We start from the raw sequence: 22,206 nt of genomic DNA on the forward strand, positions 1-22,206 counted from the left end.
ATATTGTAGTCAGGTGTTAAAACTTCATGAAAACTAATGGAATGTTCCTTGTGTTGTATTCGCTTATCTATTTCTATTGTAACCCTTCTGCCCGTCAGAGTTGGCAGCAACAAGGGCCGGGTTCAGTATCTAGGGGATCCATTCCAATAACACAATGCAAATCCGGCTCGAGCCCCCACCCAGTCACCTGGGACAAATATATACCACCCCCGCTGGGCGCCTCCAAGAGACAATACTTCCCCTCTCGCAAGCACCTAGTCGGAGTGTAGCAAAAAGCCTTTTAATAACAGAGAGAAACAATGTGGCATTATGTTGGGGAAACACCACCGACAGGATTCATAACACAACCCATGAGCAAAACCCACCCCAAGCAAATTGGGGCATGTCCTTTCCCTTTGGTTCTTGAGTCTAGCAACCCAAAATCACCCAAAGTTCCAAAAGTCCAACGACCCAAAAGTCTCTGTCCTTGGTCAGGGCAGCCCCAGAGTTCAAAAGTTTATCTGCAGAGTTTTACCTCCCAACCTGGATTGAGATGGGGGGGGGGGGTTTAAGGGGCACCTTACGTAGTCCAAAGCTGATGGCCCCACCTCTCCATGGGGCGTCGCTCCGCTCGCCATCCCGCAAACTGCTCTGCTCCGCCAGCCGCTCCGCTCGCCGTCCCACAAACTGCAGTGCTCTGCCAGCCGCTCTGCTCACTGTCCCGCAAACTGCTCTACCATATAGCTTAAGGTCCCCCACTACTTAACACAACACTCAGTGATTTCAGCTCTTAGTAAGTTTAGCTTTTTTGTGATTTCAGCTTGTAGTAGGGGAGCCTCGGTGCTGGTGCACCATTAGCCCAAAGTGACTTCAGCTCAGCAACCTATGACTAGACTCCTAATGGAATCACAATTCGCTCTAATATTCCACAGTGGAGAAAGGAAGAAGTCCAATTAACATGTAAAGCCCTCACCAGGGGACCAATGCCAGCAAGCGTTAATACCTGTCCCTAGATTCTCTCAATTCATAGAGTTTTGGAACTCATGTCCCTTACCTAGCGAGTGCTACTTAGTTGATGGCGAGTCCCTCCATCATAACAAAAGGCCAAGTACAGTTCCACTGTCCTTGATTCCCATAATCAGGGTAATAACAATTTATTCTTCCTACCCCAATAACAGAGACACTGGGGATCCCACAGCAGCCAAAGTGACCATTTGGGCAGCTATGGCCTCATTCTAGGCGGGGTGGTTGTGCCTATGCAAATGAGATCAGCCCCTGAAGTTCTTTTCCACAACTTGCCACACCTCACCGCCAGATGTCAGGGTGGAGCTCATCCTGACTCTGCTTACACTATTATAATGTGAAGGCAGGCATTTACATTATGTATATCCTTGTAACTAAATAGCCTATTAAATGCAGAGGAAATGGGGGAAATGCAAACGAAGAAGAGTGCTAAAGGGTCATTGTTTTTAAAAATGGGAAATCTCAGACTCAGTCTGCATTTCCTACTAATCAAAACCCACGCGGGTGAAGACACTGTTCAGATTATTTTCTGGAGAAGCTATAAATGGATTTAAAGGAATGATCCTGTACCTCTGAATTGTCTGGACACTTACAGGGAAGCATTCCAGATGCAAGGTAGAGATCCCCAGAGTTTTTCTGGGTGACCCTGAGAGCCTTTTGGAAATCTAGCAGATTACTACATCTCTGCTATAATTTGGATTTAAAACTTTGACTCACCTGTAAATGTATTTTACCTGCTTTCACCTCCCAATACTCTCATTTGTGTTTAGCTAATAAATCTTTAGTTAATTTACTAGAGAATTGTCTACCAGTGTTGATTTTGCTGTAAGATCCAGAGTACCAATTGATTTTGGGATTGGGAATAACCTAATGTGATGTGATTTTTGGTTTATATGATCTTTTATCACAAAGTCCAGTTTGTCTGGGTGGCAGGATGGGCTGAGAGCCTCAGGGGATTGTCTGTGACTCCATGGTAGTACTGGTATAATGATCCAGGACTGCACATTTGTTACTGGGTTGGTGAAATCTAATGATAGAATATACCATCAGTTTGGGATGTCTTCCCTATTTTCTGACAATCTGAGAATGGCACGCATAGTTGTGAACCACTCCAGACAGCATGATACATAGATTCATGTTTGCAAGGCCAGAAGGGACTATTGTGATCATTTGATCTGATCTCCTGGGTTATGGAGGCCATAGAACTTCTCCAAAATAATCACTAGAGCATAACCTTTAGAAAAACGTCCAATCTTGATTTTAAAATAGTCAGTGATGGAGAATCCATGGTCTCCACCAAGGTTCTTGGTAAATTGTTCCAGTGGTTAATTACCTTCACTGCTAAAAATTTACACCTTAGTTCCAGTGTGAATTTGTCTATCTTCAACTCCCAACCATTGGATCTTGTTATGCTCTTGTCTGCTAGAATGAAGAGCTCCTTATCAAATATTTTGTTCCCCATGTAGACAGTTATAGACTATAATCAAGTCACCTTTAAACCTTCTCTTAATTATGTTAAATAATTTGACACAGGGAACTCATTAACTATAAAGCATGTTTTCTAATCTTTTAATCATTCTCCTGGATCTTCTCAGAACCCTCTCAAATTTACCGACATCCTTGTTGAATTGTGGACACCAAAACTGGATCCTGTATTCTAGCAGCTGTTGCACCAATACCAAATACAGAGGTAAAATAACCTCTCTACTCCTATTTGTGATTCCTCTATTTATACATCTCAGGATCGCATTAAATCTTTTGGCCACAGTGTCACACTGGGAGCTCATGCTTAGCATGAGCTCATCATGAGCCCCAAATCTTTTTCAGAATCACCTTTGCCCAGGATAGGGCCCCCCATCTTGTATGTATGACCTACATTCTTTGTTCTTAGATGTATGCATTACATTTGGCTGTATTAAAGTGCATATTGTTTGCTTGCACGCAGTTTACCATGTAACCCAGATTACTCTGTATGAGTGACCTGTACTCTTCATTATTATCACCTGCCCAATTTTTGTCATCTGCAAATTTTATCAGCGATGATTTTATGTTTTGCTTCCACATCAGTGATGATAACGTTAAATAGCATAGGGCCAAGAACCAATCCCACGAGAAACACCCCTGCTCAGTGATTATTTCCATGTTTACAGTTACATTTTGAGACCTATCAATTAGCTAGGTTTTTTTATCCATTTAATATGCACCAGAATGTGTTTCTTTTGTATCGTTCTAGTTTTTGAATCAAAATGTGGTAAAGTACCAAGTCACAAGCCTTACAGAAGTCTAAGAATGTAACGTCCACACTATTACCTTTATCTTCCAAACTGGTTATCTCATCAAAAAAGGCATTGTTAGTTTAACAATATCTATTTTTCGTGAACCCATATTGATTGGCATTAATTGTATTAACCTCCTTTAATTCTTTAGTAATCTAGTCCTGGATCAACCACTACAGTATCTTGCCTGGGATGGATGTCAAGCTGACAGGTCTATAATTACCCAGGTTGTCTCGATAATTACCTGGGTAGTGAGGGGAAGGAAAGGCATGCCCAAAGAGCCCCTGAAGAATCCTGAAGGGAGTGGATAAGAACAAAGGAGATAGATTCTTGAGGTGGTGGGATCTCTCCAAGATGGGTTTTCCTCCTTGCTTCGTCAAGTGTGGGTCTTCTTTGTCTCTCACACTGCACCAGCACTTGGGAAGAGAAGAGCTAGGAACCTTTTCTTTCCCCCGTCAGGAGAAAATGTGTTTCTAGGAACACCATTGCACTCCAAGCTTGGGACTGTTGCAGACACCACCAGCAACAAAACACAACATAAACTCTATAGTGCATGTATTTACTGCATGCTTTCAAAACCACATTTTGAAAGGGTTCAAAATTGGAGAAAACTAATGTGTCCATCCCTAATAATAATTGGATATTTAATGTATTAATTCAGGATAAAGATTTGTTATGCAAAACATTATTAAAAGCAATAAGATCTAAGTACTTCATATTACCTCTTTTCGGTTCTCTACTTTCATCCCCGCGAAGAATTTTCTGGTCATATTTGCTTCTCATAAATTTTTCCTGGCTACTGCTCCACCTACTTTGTGTAACTGAGAAGCTAAATGGTTCATTTAGAAAAAGTGGTTCTAAAACCTTTCCTAGCACAGATGCTAGACTTACAAGGCCTATAGTTTTCTGCAGAAGATCTGTTTTCCTTATTGAAACTGGCAAAGCATAGGCCTTCTTCCAGCATCATCCTAGTATGCAGTGCCAATTCTTTACATATTTTGCTGAGTTTTCTAAGGATGTATTCTATGTGGTCATGCTAATTTCTTTTCAGCCAAAACTAAATCTCTCTTAAAATGCTGTACAGCCAAAGACAGAGATGAAGCAAATCTTTTCTAGACAAACATATCTAGTGAATTCAGTTATCCTCTCAAGGTATATTGCTTTAAATGAACATTTAAACAAAGTTGAAAATCCCTCATTTTTATCTGTCAATCACTTTAGAGGTTAATTCTGATTTCATCGTTCAGCATATGAACCACCGGAAATTGACATAATCTTTGCAGTGGCAAGATAAGCTGCAAATTCCATGTACTGCATTTTCCACTGAGGTACTGTAGTTCTACAAAAGCTTTCAGTTGGATGTGTCTGGAATGCCCTGAAGGTCCTGAAAATGGTGTGTGGTACAAACAAAATTTGTTAGCCCTACAAAATCAATCCTTTTTATAATAATTTCTGAAGATAGGATTTCATTTCATGCATATTTTAAAAACACAGTGGGCCAGATCCTGAAGTTAGTGAAGATATGCCAGTTTGCACAAGCTAAGGATGTGGCCGAATATTTTCCGTATCCTTATTGGAATAAACAAGACATACCAGACTCTTAAATTGCTTATTTCAAATTGCAGTTAAAAGTTGTCTGCCTACATGTGATTTAATGCCCCTCCCGCTGCCCCCCAGATATTCAAATGCAAAATCCTTCACTTATAAGAATGTCACATATATTTGACACTTTCTGGGTTGGTAACTAAAGGTCTATAAAGCAGTAATTGGATTACACCCATCCATTTGTCATTTTCTCACCTTGACAAATACTTTTTTTAAAGGAGTGATATAAAAACAAATACAAGTTACTAATAACAGTTTAACATATTTTTGCTAGGTGTTTCAGAGCAGTGTGTATCAGAGCACAGCAGAAGGAAAATTGCTTATGTAAGACAGTGAGACAGGCCTACTGCATTTTGTGGCATCCGTCCCAGTGAAGTGAAAGACGTGTCACACTGGTCTTTTTGATTGAGTCATGCTAGTGTCTAGTGACATATCAGAGCCAAAAAGCATGAAGAGGTATGCCAAAAAATATTGTAACTCTAACTGCAGAATACAGCAATTCATACTAGAGGAATATATAATATTGCTGGGCTAACGGTAACTTGTGTTTGTGACGATCACAAATAGGATATACATGTATACATGTATTATCTCTATTTCTTGTTATTTATATATATGAATTGCAGATGCACTGAGCTGGAACACAAACACATCTGGGACTAAAATTGTTTTTTTTTTAAGAGATGCTCAAACATAGAGTCAGCAAACACTAGACAAGATCCATTATGAGATACTCATAATATAAATATGTCCGTTAAAGGCTAAGGGCTAGAATTCTCTCCTCATTTAACCCAGTTGAGGTAAATGAGATTGCACATGTGTAACTGAGGGGAGAAATTGGCTTAGGGGTTCCATTAACCACTTGGATAACTATAATTAGTGGCTCAAAGCAACAGAGCTCCTGAGTCATTTGCTGGAGTAGTAAAAGGGCTCTCTGAACCCACTTGTAGTATTTTACTCCTCCAGCCTCTAAGACATCTTGGCACTCAGTAATTCAAAAGAGCACCACTGTCACGACCCTAGATTTTCCTATGCCCTGGGCTCGGGTAACTGCTGCCACCACCAGGCTTTTCACTTGGAAATTTTATGTCATCTCACCCTTCACTCGGTTCCCTTATTCCAATGACCCTATCCCCTGGAGCAGGCTGCTTGCTGATAAATATGGTAGTTGCTTTTCAAAGGCTACTGCAGCAAAACCCAGCCACCACTGCTCCACTCCAGAATTCCTTAGCAAACTCTTACTTTGTAACTGACAAGAAAACCCACGAATGAACTCGTCTACTGTTCATCTAGACCGGGGTGGGCAAACTTTTTGGCCCGAGGGCCACATCTGGTTATGGAAATTGTATGGTGGGCCATGAATGCTCATGAAATTGGGGGTTAGGGTGTGTGTGGGGGTGAGGGCTCCGGCTGGGGGTGTGGGCTCTGGGGTGCGGCCAGAAATGAGGCATTCAGGGTGCAGGAGGAGGCTCCGAGCTGGGACAGGGGGTTGGGGTTGGGGTGTGGTTGGGGGGGGAAGGGCTCTGGCTGGGGGTGCGGGCTGGGGATGAGGGGTTGGGGATGCAGGAGTGTGCTTCGGGCTGGGACTGAGGGATTTTGAGGGCAGGAGGTGGATCAGGGCAGGGGCAGGGGGTTGGGGTGCAGGAGGGTGTCAGGGGTACAAGCTTACCTCAGTCAGCTCCCAGAAACAGTGGCATGTCCCCCCTCCAGCTCCTACATGGAGGTGCGGCCAGGCAGCTCTGCATGCTGCCCTGTCCGCAGGCGCGGCCCCCACAGCTCCCATTGGCCACAGTTCCTGGCCAATGGGAGCTGCGGGGTGGCGCCTGGTGCAGGGGCAGTGTTCGGAGCCCCTTGGCTGCCCCTACATATGGGAGCCAGAGTGGGGACATGCCACTGCTTCTGGGAGCCCCACAGAGCGGGGCTAGCCCCCGACCCTGCAGCCCAGCTGGAGTCGGGCAAGCCCCAGACTCCGCTTCCCAATGGGAGCTCGAGGGCCGGATGTGGCCCTGGGGCTGTAGTTTGCCCACCCCTGATCTAGACCCTCAGCTTTACCCTCTCAACCATGGGAAAGTCTTATTACAGGTCCCAGGTCAGACTTCTTTCTCAGAAGGTGCTGGGTCCTATAACCTTCAAATTTGGTCTCAATGCCACCTTCCCAATAGCCCATACTCCAACAGATCCTGATGGACTAGTTTCTGGTGTCCTGAGAGTACATTTCTGGCACCTTCACCCACATTCCAGAAAAATCCGCCTCCAGCTGGCAAACTTCAACTCTATCAGTTCTTACCCAGCACCTGGCATTTGAACAAACATTCCATGGTGGTTCCTAGCAACCAAATGGGCCTTCATAAAATCTTCAGATATCAAATCACTGTCTTGCCTCCAACCACAGGTTTTACTCCCCACAATAAGTGACTCACCACATCACCTAACATTATCTACAATTACCAATACTGCATATTCTGAATGAGTGCAAATCACAGTAAATCCTGGGAATGGGCACAAGGAGGCTTTCACAGCCTCTCCCTAACTTAGGGTGGGCCTAGGAAGACCCTATGGTAGAGAGAGCCAATTTTTTTCCCTAATTAGGCTTACAAATGGACTTTCACAAAAAGATGGACTTTTCACCTGAAAGAGAGTAGTATCCAGCACTACTCCCAGCTCCACATTGGAATGCAGCCGCAATCTTCTATTTAGGTCGCATAAGAAAGAACCTGTTCTGAAGCTAACACATAAATCTGAAAGCTGTCCCAGAGCTTATGCCATTCTCATATCATTAGTATCACAATAGACTTATTTAGCAACTTCTGTTGTATGATATGCTATGGAGTTTGGTAACTTACATGGCTGTTAGGTCATGGCATAATATGTTTGCTTTTCTAATTTCCCCCATCTCCTCTGCTGTTTCTGTCCCCAGATTAATTGTTTATTTCTGATCTGATTTGTACTTGCTGGGGAGATCTCCTATAACTTCATCTTGATCGATCAATCGGTCCTTCAGCCCTCATACAGATTGCACCGATCACAACACATCTTCCAGTCTTCTCGTATCCTGGCCTTCCTTCTCCATGCGTGGCCATGTCTTTTCATGATAAAATCTTCCCATCTCTTTGGAATTCGGCTGAGTGGTCATTTTATCATTCATCAATGATGAACTAATTCCCCAGCATGGCAATACAGGGCCACTATGCTTTTGGGTATGGTACCTTTTGGCTGTGATTTAACTGTTTAGAGGCAATCAGAATCTCTTGGCATTTTTTCCCAGTTTGTTACCCTTGGACAGTGCAAAACCTCTCAGTTTCAGTCTGTATGACTTTTGGTGAAATCTACTGGCCAGCTCATTTGGTACAATTTTGTGATTCTAGAGTTTTGCTGTTTGTTTGAAGCTGTGAGCTAGTTGGATGCTGCTTCAGTAATAAAACTCTCCTTTCCTCTTGCTTTCCTGCTCCCTGCCTTCTTGGCTTGCCTGTCATGGCAGTAGTCTGGACAGGCAGTGAGAAAGCAGCTGCGCTGACCAACACCTCAGTGGAGATGCCTAGTGCTGGAGACAGATAGCTGCTTAGAGATTCACAGCAGCTACAGCGCTGCTAACCACCTGGCAAAAGCTCAGCCCGCCAAAGAAGGCCAATATAACAACATGCTTTGCAGGCCACTTAAAGCTCTTTGTTTTCAGAAGTCCGTCAACAGGAACAGCCTGGGCTGTGAAAAAAAGGATAAATATACACATATCTTGGCATAGATTACATATTGACCATATTTATTAAAAGCACAGGTCTGAAAACTTTCTCATGCAGGTCTACAACAGAAATATATCAAAATGGAAGTTGTTTACAGCACCCAGAAAAAAAAAACAACTTTTGTGAATAATTTGAGGATTGGATTCAAAGGAAGTTCAAAATCAAGTCCTAAGTGCTACTAATAGTTATGTAGATCCATTATTTATAGAATGCTAGAGGTAAAGTACCTATTGCCAGAAAGGTCAACCCATTTCAATGTACATCCACATTTAAAAAAAGCTTTACCTTGCCTTTGGCCACAACAATATATGTCATGCTACCTAAAGGAGAAGAAAGTAACTTTTTGACTCTTGTAAAATTATAGCCCTTCAAAAAGCTTTGCTGCTTGAATGTTGCCAAGTACATTCACATCAAACTAACTGACATGAACCTGGCAACAAGTTTCGATTCACTGCCTGTTTTCTCTGAAAAATGTAGTTTTAAAACCCTTATTGTTATAAAAGCAAATTGGACCTTCTGTTTAAAGTAACATATGAGGCAGTGGGAGAGAGGCAATGGTCGTGACCTTTTTTCAACAATCTGCAGTTGCTAGTCTAAGAACCATACCACTTTATAAAAGGGATGAACCTCGGCTGTGCATCCTACTACCAAGTTTCTCAAAAGCTCTGAGTACCTGGTTGATGTTCCTTCTACTGATTAGATGTACTGGAACCAGGAGCCAAGAGGGTTTGAGATTATAGTAACATTGTTCGTATATCCAAGCTGGAGTCAAGCCAGTGATTTATATGTAAAAACTTCACTGTCCTAATCCCCTGAGCCATACGGACTATCTCATATAATTTTTAATGGTAGCATTAATGATCATGGATTTTAGTACAAATAAGTTTGAGGCACACAGGAGATCATTAATAGTGGACTTGTAGAATACAGTATACATGTCAATAAAATGTAACCATTCATTTAGTGCAGAAGCCTGGTGTCAGATCATAGTCTCAACTGTTTAGAAAGATATAAGAATCCATGGTCAGAGAAGCAGAATCTTTTCATGTCTGTTTTTCAGTTGATTTTACTCTATAAATGAATGACTGGCGGTGGTGGTGGTATTTTTCACTTGGAGACTAAAGATGGTGAATTCTACTAAACTCTGACTCCCTCTACTTCTATAGCTGCTCCTACTTACATTTTCCATGTGTAAAGAGCAAATGTATTTTTCAGTCTAGGTGACTTATTTCACATTAAGGAATACAAGGTATTTTTCTCTGCATACTTTTAAAATGTGAAGTCTCTATGAGAGAGAAATATTACAGTGACTAATTTTGTAATAGTTTCCACCTGAACTGAGAAACAAAATGTCAGCTGCCTCACAGCTGCCCCTGTACCAGGCAGGTAGACACCTCTGCATTTAAATATGTGGTATACAGAGAACAGAATAACATCTCCTTGATTACATAATTACATAACTCTCCTTCCTCCCTCATAACTCAGGACTTCCCACCATGTACACATCACCACTAAGGTAGAAATTGCCACACTGGCTCAGACCAGTGTTCTATCTCATCCACTATCCTGTCCCCAGCAATGACCAGTTCCTACTACCTCATAGGAAGGTTAAAGAAATCCTGCAGTCGGCAGTTTTGTAGTTGCCTGCTTCAAGGCAAATTTCTTTCTGAGGGCCCTTATGGAAACATCACTCTGCCTTCAGACAATCTGTATTTTCATTTAATTTCCATGGGGTCTTCATTGGGATGCCAATAGGTACTTCTCACCTACAGATTTTTCAGGGAGCTATGCCCGGTAATGTGACTACCTCCTCTCATTCTAGAAAGGGTCTTTAGGAGGTCAGGTGGTTTAACACTCTCTTCAGTGGAAGTGAAAGCCAGGATGTAGTCCTCATTGTCAATGGGTGAGTAATGGACCAATGGTAGGCAGCGCTCTGTTGTTCTTTACGTGGGGTATGGTGTGTTGGTCACAATACTATAGTTATCTGGTCATGGCTGGATTTTACCCTAAAATCAGGTAAAACTCAGTGGTTGATTCTAAACTTTTGTTGTGAGGTTTTCAGTTCCTCTAATTCTGATTTTGGGAGCTTAGTAAAGCTTTTTCTGCAATTCAGACACACGGGGTTGGATCCTTAAATTTTGCTTAGAGTTTCAATCAGGTCTACTTAGGAATAATGATTATAGGTTCTTTTTGGGCCGCCACTAGAGAACAACATAATTAAACACATACGTAAGAGTGAATTCATTTATTAGAGGGAGATGGTATACATACACTTGAACCAGTACATTAGACCATGGAGTGGAAGTATTTCAGGTCAAATGGAGGCATTTAGAATCAGGCACCATATTCTGCTATATTTTGCTATGGCTGTTGAAAAATAGAAGCTCTTGTCTCTAGAAGCTACTCTTACTATTCATCTAGTGACATGAGCAAGGTGCCTCTGGTATTTTATAAGGTATTCATGTATGTAAATATTGTCCTTCAGTTACTTTTTAGGTAGAATGTGTTTTAGGTAGAATCTTTGGTTGGGAAATAATATTAAAGAATTAAAAGTAGTAGCAAATGATCATAAGTTTATATAAATGGATTATTTGCCCAGTGCCTCTGAATCATAAAATTAATATGTAAATTAAAATATTGCTTACTTTAATGCCTTGAGATGACAGTTTTGTTGCCATTTGGTCAATTGAGGGTATATATAATGTATTAGCTGGACTATGTAAGGAAGTGCAAAACAGCTAACTGTCCTCCAGCTATCAATATCAGGTCATTAAAATATTTTCATATTGATTTTTCCTCTCTTATCTTGCTAACGCTTCTTGGCATACTTTTATGATGAAAGTCAGCAGTTTTAGGAAAATTATGAATTCCTGACCGTATGTAGTCATCCCTTTCCCACCAAAACTGATTGTTTAAGTTCCATGGGTTCCAAGTAGAAACAAATCAAGGCAAACAGGGTTTACTCTGGATCTGGATTACATTGAAGTTAGATTTTAGAGTGTGGGTTTGAGGGTGAATAAGGGATAATGCGTAAGCTTGGATCTGAGTGGCAAAATCTAATGTGATTTTTTTTTGCTGGGGGGAGGGGTTAAATGAGAGAGAACTTATTAGGTCTTGTGACGGGGCAAGGCCAGATGGCTATAGAAAAGTAGTGAGAGATAGATATATTAGCTCCAGGCTAAACAAATCCCTGGTACCAGGAAAAGTGAAATGGCAACTGCTCCAGGTCAATTAAGACATCTGGGGCCAATTAAGAACTTTCCAGAAGGCAGGGAGAACGCTAGGTTGATTGGGACACCTGAACCCAATCAGGGGCTGGCTGAAACTAGTTAAAAGCCTCCCAGTTAGTCAGATGGGTGTGCATGTCAGGAGCTGTGGGAGGACGGTGCGCTATTGGACAGACTGAGTAGTACACACCATATCAGGCACAAGGAAGGAGGCCCTGAGGTAAGGGTGAAGTGGAGCTTGAGGAAGTGAGGGCTGCTGTGGGGGAAGTAGCCCAGGGAATTGTACATGCCATGTTTCTAAAAGGTCAGCTACCATACCTGATACTATTAGGGTCCCTGGGCTGGAGCCTGGAGTAGAGGGTGGGCGCAGGCTTTCCCCCACCCCACCTTTGCCCCCTGATTAATCACCGAGACTGGGAGACAACAGAGACTGTGCAAGGAAGGATAAACTTCTCCTCACCCCCCTCGCTGGCTTATGATGAAAATGGCTCAGTAGACTGTGACCCTTGTCTCTAGAAAGAGCAGGATTATGTGGTGGGTCACAGTGAGCCTCTGAGGCTAGCAAAATCTGCCAGGAAACGCGGGACCCACAGAGGCAAGGACAGAGCTTTGTCAAAGTCTGTTCTCATGAGATTTCCAAAAATATTACCTACATTCTTTAAAATGCTCTTAAGATGCCAATCAAATCAGAATGAGAAAATAAGCTTCTTCCCCATTTGGATGTGACAATAACCAAAACCAAAGTGATGGGGTTAAACTTGGGCATTCTAATTCGTCTCTCTTCTCATATCTCTGAAATCTGAAGGTATTCAAATTCAGGTCTGTGTCTTTGGTTAATCTTGGTCTCCATCAGTCTGACTGAATTCTACTTAAGAGACTATAAAATAGCCCCAAAGAGGCTGCTCCTATAATAGGAGGAGTTTAAACTGTATTCACTCATGTTGATGTTAGTTGCTCTTCACCTAAGTGAAGTACATCAAAAGGAAAGAGAGTACACTTAACTTGCTAATAATAGAGCCATCTAATAATTTCTAATCTTAAAGTCAATACCAAAACTGTTTCACAGTGTACTGTTTAGGCACCTAAGCTTTAAACCTAACAAATGACACATTGTTTTCAGATCATTGCTGTTGCTGTAATAAAAGCTGAAGACATTTACTCTACTGTAGATCAAAGTTGTCTCAAGAGTTATATTCAGTGACCTGCCAGATGAATTTGGCATTGTTCCTAAGTGGTTCTCCAATTAAACTGAATTAAAACTTGTTAAATAAAAGTGTGGATGACTGGTTTCATTTATAATCTGTGTATGTTATACAGTATGGATAAAGTGGGGGGTATCTCTATTGCTTATTACTGAAAGAGTAAAATGCATCCATAAGAGTATTTTATCATTGGATTTATTTACTATCATATTAATACACATGGTAGTACAAGAGTTCACTTTTATGTGGATAATTGTATACACTATGTGACGGAGCAAGGCCAGATGGCTATAATAAAGTAATGGGAGACCGATACAGTAGCCACAGGCTAAACAAATCCCTGTTACCAGGATAAGCAAATGGCAGCTGCTCCAGGTCAATTAAGACATCTGGGGCCAATTAAGATCTTTCCAGAAGGCAGGGAGGACACCTAGGTTGACTGGGACATCTGAAGCTGATCAGGGGTTGGCTGAAACTAGTTAAAGGTTCCCAGTTAGTCAGGTGGGCATGCGTGTCAGGAGCTGTAGGAGGAAGTCGTGCTGTTGAAGTGACTGAGCAGTGCAAATCATGTCAGGCACAAGGAAGGAGTCCCTGAGGTAAGGGTGAAGTGGATCTTGAGGAAGTGGGGACTGCTGTGGGGAAGTGGCCCAGGAAATTGTATGCATCCTGTTTCTAAAAAGCCAGCTACCGTAGCTGATACTATTAGGGTCCCTGGGCTGGAGTCCGGAGTAGAGGGTGGGCCCGGGCTCCCCACTTTGCCCCCCAATTAATCACTGAGACTGGGAGACAACAGAGACTGTGCAAGGGAGGGTAGCTTCTCCTCACCTCCCTTGCTGGCTTATGATGAAAATGGCTCTGTAGGCTGTGACCTTTGCCTCTAGAGAAAGAAGGGCTACGTGGAGGGTCACAGTGAGCCTCTGAGGCTAGTGAAATCCACCAGGAAACATGGGACCCACAGAGACAAGGACAGAGCTTTGTCACAACATATACAAAGTACATTTGAGAAATGGAAATCAGATTTTGATAATGTGATAAACTAGCTTTTAAAAATCATCTTCTTATAAACATAACAAAAGTAATTATGTAAATATTGCATGTATATATAACACATAGGCATTATAATGATAATAACTTTGAAATATCTTATTCACATTGTCCTTTATACCTTGAAAGAGTCTCTGATAATCATTGATAGGTGGAATCATTAACAAATTTGAGTTTACTTCAAAGAACTAGCACTCCCATATAGTCTCTCCGACTACTAAGGTCACCTCCCCTTTGAGGAAGAGAACCGTGTAGCTCAAAAGCTTGCCTCTTTCATCAGTAGAAATTGGTCCAATAAAAGATCATAGAATCATAGAATATCAGGGTTGGAAGGGACCCCAGAAGGTCATCTAGTCCAACCCCCTGCTCAAAGCAGGACCAATTCCCAGTTAAATCATCCCAGCCAGGGCTTTGTCAAGCCTGACCTTAAAAACCTCTAAGGAAGGAGATTCTACCACCTCCCTAGGTAACGCATTCCAGTGTTTCACCACCCTCTTAGTGAAAAAGTTTTTCCTAATATCCAATCTAAACCTCCCCCACTGCAACTTGAGACCATTACTCCTCGTTCTGTCATCTGCTACCATTGAGAACAGTCTAGAGCCATCCTCTTTGGAACCCCCTTTCAGGTAGTTGAAAGCAGCTATCAAATCCCCCCTCATTCTTCTCTTCTGCAGGCTAAACAATCCCAGCTCCCTCAGCCTCTCCTCATAACTCATGTGTTCCAGTCCCCTAATCATTTTTGTTGCCCTTCGCTGGACTCTCTCCAATTTATCCACATCCTTCTTGAAGTGTGGGGCCCAAAACTGGACACAGTACTCCAGATGAGGCCTCACCAATGTCGAATAGAGGGGAACGATCACGTCCCTCGATCTGCTCGCTATGCCCCTACTTATACATCCCAAAATGCCATTGGCCTTCTTGGCAACAAGGGCACACTGCTGACTCATATCCAGCTTCTCGTCCACTGTCACCCCTAGGTCCTTTTCTGCAGAACTGCTGCCTAGCCATTCGGTCCCTAGTCTGTAGCTGTGCATTGGGTTCTTCCGTCCTAAGTGCAGGACCCTGCACTTATCCTTATTGAACCTCATCAGATTCCTTTTGGCCCAATCTTCCAATTGGTCTAGGTCCTTCTGTATCCTATCCCTCCCCTCCAGCGTATCTACCACTCCTCCCAGTTTAGTATCATCCGCAAATTTGCTGAGAGTGCAATCCACACCATCCTCCAGATCATTTATGAAGATATTGAATAAAACCGGCCCCAGGACCGACCCTTGGGGCACTCCACTTGATACCGGCTGCCAACTAGACATGGAGCCATTGATCACTACCCGTTGAGCCCGACAATTTAGCCAGCTTTCTACCCACCTTATAGTGCATTCATCCAGCCCATACTTCCTTAACTTGCTGACAAGAATACTATGGGAGACCGTGTCAAAAGCTTTGCTAAAGTCAAGAAACAATACATCCACTGCTTTCCCTTCATCCACAGAACCAGTAATCTCATCATAAAAGGCGATTAGATTAGTCAGGCATGACCTTCCCTTGGTGAATCCATGCTGGCTGTTCCTGATCACTTTCCTCACATGCAAGTGCTTCAGGATTGATTCTTTGAGGATCTGCTCCATGATTTTTCCAGGGACTGAGGTGAGGCTGACTGGCCTGTAGTTCCCAGGATCTTCCTTCTTCCCTTTTTTAAAGATTGGCACTACATTAGCCTTTTTCCAGTCATCCGGGATTTCACCGGTTCGCCACGAGTTTTCAAAGATAATGGCCAGTGGCTCTGCAATCACAGCCGCCAATTCCTTCAGCACTCTCGGATGCAACTCGTCCGGCCCCATGGACTTGTGCATGTCCAGCTTTTCTAAATAGTCCCTAACCGCCTCTATCTCCACAGAGGGCTGGCCATCTCTTCCGCATTTTGTGATGCCCAGCGCAGCAGTCTGGGAGCTGACCTTGTTAGTGAAAACAGAGGCAAAAAAAGCATTGAGTACATTAGCTTTTTCCACATCCTCTGTCACTAGGTTGCCTCCCTCATTCAGTAAGGGGCCCACACATTCCTTGGCTTTCTTCTTGTTGCCAACATACCTGAAGAAACCCTTCTTGTTACTCTTGACATCTCTGGCTAGCTGCAGCTCCAGGTGCGATTTGGCCCTCCTGATAACATTCCTACATGCCCGAGCAATATTTTTATACTCTTCCCTGGTCATATGTCCAACCTTCCACTTCTTGTAAGCTTCTTTTTTATGTTTAAGATCCGCTAGGATTTCACCATTAAGCCAAGCTGGTCGCCTGCCATATTTACTATTCTTTCGACACATCGGGATGGTTTGTCCCTGTAACCTCAACAGGGATTCCTTGAAATACAGCCAGCTCTCCTGGACTCCTTTCCCCTTCAAGTTAGTCCCCCAGGGGATCCTGGCCATCCGTTCCCTGAGGGAGTCGAAGTCTGCTTTCCTGAAGTCCAGGGTCCGTATCCTGCTGCTTACCTTTGTTCCCTGCGTCAGGATCCTGAACTCAACCAACTCATGGTCACTGCCTCCCAGATTCCCATCCACTTTTGCTTCCCCCACTAATTCTACCCGGTTTGTGAGCAGCAGGTCAAGAAAAGCACCCCCCCCTAGTTGGCTCCTCTAGCACTTGCGCCAGGAAATTGTCCCCTACGCTTTCCAAAAACTTCCTGGATTGTCTATGCACCGCTGTATTGCTCTCCCAGCAGATATCAGGAAAATTAAAGTCACCCATGAGAATCAGGGCATGCGATCTAGTAGCTTCCGTGAGCTGCCGGAAGAAAGCCTCATCCACCTCATCCCCCTGGTCCGGTGGTCTATAGCAGACTCCCACCACTACATCACTCTTGTTGCACACACTTCTAAACTTAATCCAGAGACACTCAGGTTTTTCTGCAGTTTCGTACCGGAGCTCTGAGCAGTCATACTGCTCCCTTACATACAGTGCTACTCCCCCACCTTTTCTGCCCTGCCTGTCCTTCCTGAACAGTTTATAACCATCCATGACAGTACTCCAGTCATATGAGTTATCCCACCAAGTCTCTGTTATTCCGATCACGTCATAGTTCCTTGACATCACCAGGACCTCCAGTTCTCCCTGCTTGTTTCCAAGGCTTTGTGCATTTGTATATCAGCACTTGAGATAACCTGTTGATCGCCCCTCATTGCCAGTATGAGGCAGGAGCCCTCCCCTCACAGACATTCCTGCCTGTGCTTCCTCCCGGTATCCCGCTTTCCCACTTACCTCAGGGCTTTGGTCTCCTTCCCCCGGTGACCCCAGTGATATTGCTTCACCCACCTAGTCTCTCTGATTGTTTAGTTAATCAACAGTCTTGAGGTTCTTTTGGACTCCTTAGTGCTATTGGATGTCCAACTAGTTATGGTGGCAAAAAAAAGCCCATTTCTATCTTTGAGTGATACTCCCACATATTGCAGTGATGGGGATCAGATAGATTAATAGAAAATAGATGTTTGGACAAAATCATAAATATCCACTTTTGTCTCAGATTGAATATGGCAATGGACTATAGCCACAGACTCTCTCAATATAACAAAGTATGCAGTTTTTTTCATTTGCAATTTATTTAGTCTAACATGAATTGTACACTATGTACACTGGCTTGGGATACAGAATTTGCAACAACTCCATTCATATTTAATGATGATTTGGAAGAAATGATTTGGAATGATTTGGAAGAAATCATCGCTGATAAAGTTTGCAGATGACACAAAGATTGGGGGTTTGGTAAATAATGAAGAGGACAGATTACTGATTCAGAGTGATCTGGATCTCTTGGTAAACTGAGCACAAGGAAACATTATGCATTTTCATATGGCTAAATTCAAATATATGAATAAAGAACATAGGCCATATTTGCAAGATGGGGGACTTTACTCTGGAAAGCAGTGAGTCTGAAATAAAAATTGGGAGTCATGGTAGATAATCAGCTGAACATTAGCTCCCAGTGTGAGGCCATGGCCAAAAGACCAAATGCAATCCTGGAATGCATAAACAGGGGAATCTTGAGCAGGAGTACAGGGGTTATATTATTTGGCACTGGTGGTAATACTGTTCAGGGCATGATCATCGACACAGAGGCACAGTGTCCCATCTTTCTGTTTAACAAACAGGATGCCCCCCATCCCAAGGGATTTGGAGGGACGAATGAAGCCCTTGGCCAAATTCTTCTCCAGGTAATCCTATAGGGCCTTGAGCTCAGGTTCTGGTACGACTGCTGCTGGAATGCTATGTCCTGTTCTGGAGCCCACAATTCAAAAAGGATGTTGATAAACTGGAGAGAGTTCAGAGAAGGCCCAAAAGAATAATTAAAGGATTAGAAAGATGAGGTAGGTAAAGTAATATCTTCTATGGAACCAAGCTCTGTTGGTGGAAGGTACAAACATTTGCACTACACTAAGTTTTCTTCAGGTCTGGGGAAAGAAATCAGAGCATCTGAGGCAAACAGAAGTTTGGATAGACAGTAAGCATAGGAGGTAACATGTTGTATAGGAGGTCGTTTGAAATGGAGTGAGCAGTAAGAGTTAGATAGCTATGCACAAGGGATTTGAAGTGGGCCATTAAGGATTTTTTTTTTTTGGTATGTTAGGACTTACTTATGTTAAGTGATCTCCTCTTCAAGTGCAGGGCCAAAGGTCAGAACGCCATTTATAACTTGACAGTACAAGGAATGCAGAATATTTTTTAGATTGAGGGTCCCATACAATGTTCTGGTCCAAAGAGAGCAATGGGCCAAATTGCTGCTGTGGTCCAAGTGTTCAGTGATCCTCTTCATAGCCAGTTGGGAGAGGATTAGTATGAGGGTTGTGAAACAGAGTTTTGTTCCCATCTCCCCATGGGAAGGGCTTGGTCCTGATGCGGAGGTGAGCATAAGGAACAAATTCATCTCTTTCATGTTCATGTTGCATCTTTAAGTAGCAGTTCAGCATGCATACACCGACACCAGGAAGAGCAACCATAAAAGACAGGATCTTCCATGTCCGACCTGCCCCAGCCTCCCTGTGAGCCGCTGCCGACATGATCTGTCCCAACGGGGCTGCAGGCTGGTGTGTGTTACAGACTGTCGTAATGAGCCATGATACCAGTGTCCCTATTAAATCCATGATCTTTAATGGTTAGCACCATTATGAATTTATGTTCCCAGGCTCAACTTTTGAAGGTGTTGTGCAGGTTTCCTTTGAAGATGAATATTGAAAGATCAAACATGGAGTGATCACTTTGTGAAAAGTGTTTACCCAATGGTGTGATGGTGTTTTAGTCTTTTATCATTTAACTGTGAGAGTTCATTTGAGGATACGAAAACATGCCTTATAATGATAGACTTAAGGAGCTCAATCTATTTAGTTTAACAAACAGAAGACTAAAGATGACTTGATTAGATTCTACAAGTATCTACATGGGGAACAAACATTTAGCAATGGGCTTCTCAATCTAGCAGAGAAAGGTATAACATGATTCTATGGCTGGAAGTTAAAGCTAAACAAATTCATACTGGATACAAGGTGTAAATTTTTAACAATGAGAGTAATTAACTATTGGATGCTTCATCACTTACAATATTTAAATCAAGATCAGGTGTCTTTCTAAAAGATTTGCTCTAGGAATTCTTTTGGGGAAGTTCTGTGACCTGTCTAATACAGATATTGAACTAGATGATCACAATGGCTCCTTCTGGCTTTGGAATCTATGAATATTTTACTAAAATACCTGATTTGAAATTTCTTTAGAAATCCTCATTACTTTATTCTCTTTGAGGGAATCAGGGTTTTTTTTATTCCAATACTTAAAATAGAGTTATTTCTGAAAGCTCTTTTTGTACATTGTGGCTCTAAAAGCTGGAACAATCTCCCTCTCTTAATGGAAATGCTGACTTAATACTTTACATTTTCAAAGTACTATGCAAATATTCATCAATTAATCTTATAACATCTCTGTGATTTTAATATATGAGGAAAACAGACAAAGACATCAAGGTCTAAGACAAAGATTTTCAAAAACTTAATGGGAGCTACAAAGTGCTTAGCTCTTTTGAAAATCAGGGAACTTTTTAAGTGCTTAAATAAGGATCTGGTCTTTGGTGGCAGACTAATGCTGAGGAGTTCTTGACTCCCAGCCCTGAACTCAATTCACTAGTTTTAAACGTTTGAATGAAATTATTATATTATAAAATTGTTTAAAATATGTGCTGTATGCATAGGAATGTTACTATAATGTATCATTTCTTTTTGCCTTCCAGTATGATGTACTGTTCTTTGTCTGAAAAATATTTACTTTATTATTGGTGTAATATTGAAAAAGGATGATGGAGTGTTCTATAGCTATGTTGTTTGGTTCTGGAATTTACTTCTCAGGGAAGGTCTATATGGGCACGTGCGGGAAAATTAAGGCAAATCAACTAACGTGCAAGATCACTGTGCATAAATTAAAGCAGGTTAAGTTTTTAATTAAAAAAATGGAGTTTCTGCAAATGAAATTTTTCACAAAAATTGTTTGACAAAAGTATTCAGGTTTTCATAGGAAAAAATACAAAATAGAGGGTTTTCTAAAAATAAATCTGCATTTTTTGGCAGAAAATTTGACAAAAGAGAATTTTCATTGTCATCAATTTTTCATGGAGGAGGGGAGAAATACCAACCAGCTCTATCTCTAGCTTTACTGGGAAGGATGCTATATTGATGCATGTTGTTCTCAGCTCCCCAGGGACACTCCTTGTATCGAGATATTTGTTACAACGCATGGTGAGCTCCTCATTCTTGCTCCAGCCCATTTACTGTGAGGAAAAGGGCTGTAACAGTGTAAAGGCACCCTAAAAATGATTCAGGTATGAGAGATTCCTGTGATGCGGGCTCTGTAGAAGACAGGTAAATCTGTCCTCCAAGGACCCCTGAAAGCTCTGGTGTACAGGGTGGGAGGAGCCCATCAGGGGTTGGGCCACAGCATGCAGCACTTCAGATTCCAGGCAGCACTGAGGCCCATAGAGCACCTGGGGATACAGTACTGTAATTTAGGCCTGATCTACACTACAGGATTGGGTCGACATAAAGCAGCTTACGTCCGTGTACGCGCTCCAGCCTTGCTCCAGCCGACGTAAGTGCCCCACTACACTGACATCATAACTCCACCTCCACAAGAGGCATAAGGCTTAAAGTGGTGTAGTTAGGGTGATGCAGTGTCCCTGTGGACACTGTTATTTACGTCTACTGTCTGTCATTCTTATCAATTTCACGGCTCCGCTGGGGTCCAGTTGGTGGGGAGCGTGGCGCTGTGCTCCCGGCAGGCAGCTACATGTGGAGCTGTGAGCCCTGGCTCTCCACCCCCCACACTGTCCCTCTTAAGTCGGTGGAAGCGCTCCTGGTCAGGACGCGCACCACCAACAGAAGAAGGGCAGTGCGGTGGCTGTGGGTCAACTTAAGTTTGTTGCGCAGACATGTCTTTAGACGGGCCCCCAGGGCTGTCTGTGTTACACTGGAGACCTCTGAGCTATGCCAGCCCTGTCTTTGCCTTGCAGGTTAACGAGAGGTGCCCCCTGACCCCAGCCCCTGACACTGGCTACTCACACAAATTCCAGACCCTCTGCCCCCGAAGGAGCAGCGTACCCCAGTTTACCAGTTTTATCTTGATCCACCTCTCCTGTATAAAGCACAGCACTTGTAATGAAACAAAAGAAGGTTTATTTAAGAAAAAATAGAGATTCCACTAGAAACAAGAGAAGGTGCTGGAAACAAACAGTTACAATAAAAAACAAAATCATAAAATACAAATGTGGGGCCTACATTTATTAATAGTTACTTTTCCCATCTAATAGAGTTCAGTCCGTGGCTTCATAGGAACCAGGATCCAATTTTTCATGAAATAGCTCTGTTCAACAAGATTTCTCCCGTGAATGGATCGAGAGTGACTCTCCTCACTCTGTTACACTGAAACAATCTCTTATCTTTATTCACAGAGCGATCCCCTATCTGGTATAATGGTCCTTTTTTTACCTCCAAGTGGTTTTGATTGTTTGTAATTATCTTTCAGAGTTTTCCACTGACTGTTCTGTGGTCGGGCAGTGGAAGACAATTGAATTGGATTACATCACCAGCTA

The 22,206-nt window shown here is 42.7% G+C and overlaps 1 protein-coding gene across 1 annotated transcript; it reads right to left on the reverse strand.

Annotated features, from left to right (window-relative positions):
* Positions 1–18,872: 18,872 nt before the first annotated feature.
* On the reverse strand, positions 18,873–19,138 carry LOC140912035 (cytochrome c oxidase subunit 6A1, mitochondrial-like). The gene has a single exon (XM_073346191.2). The coding sequence runs from the start codon at positions 19,136–19,138 to the stop codon at positions 18,878–18,880; it is 261 nt and encodes an 86-aa protein (XP_073202292.1). The 3' UTR covers positions 18,873–18,877.
* Positions 19,139–22,206: the final 3,068 nt, after the last annotated feature.

This window comes from Lepidochelys kempii, chromosome 5 (genome assembly GCF_965140285.1).
Source record: "Lepidochelys kempii isolate rLepKem1 chromosome 5, rLepKem1.hap1, whole genome shotgun sequence".
NCBI classification, from domain to species: Eukaryota; Metazoa; Chordata; order Testudines; family Cheloniidae; genus Lepidochelys; species Lepidochelys kempii.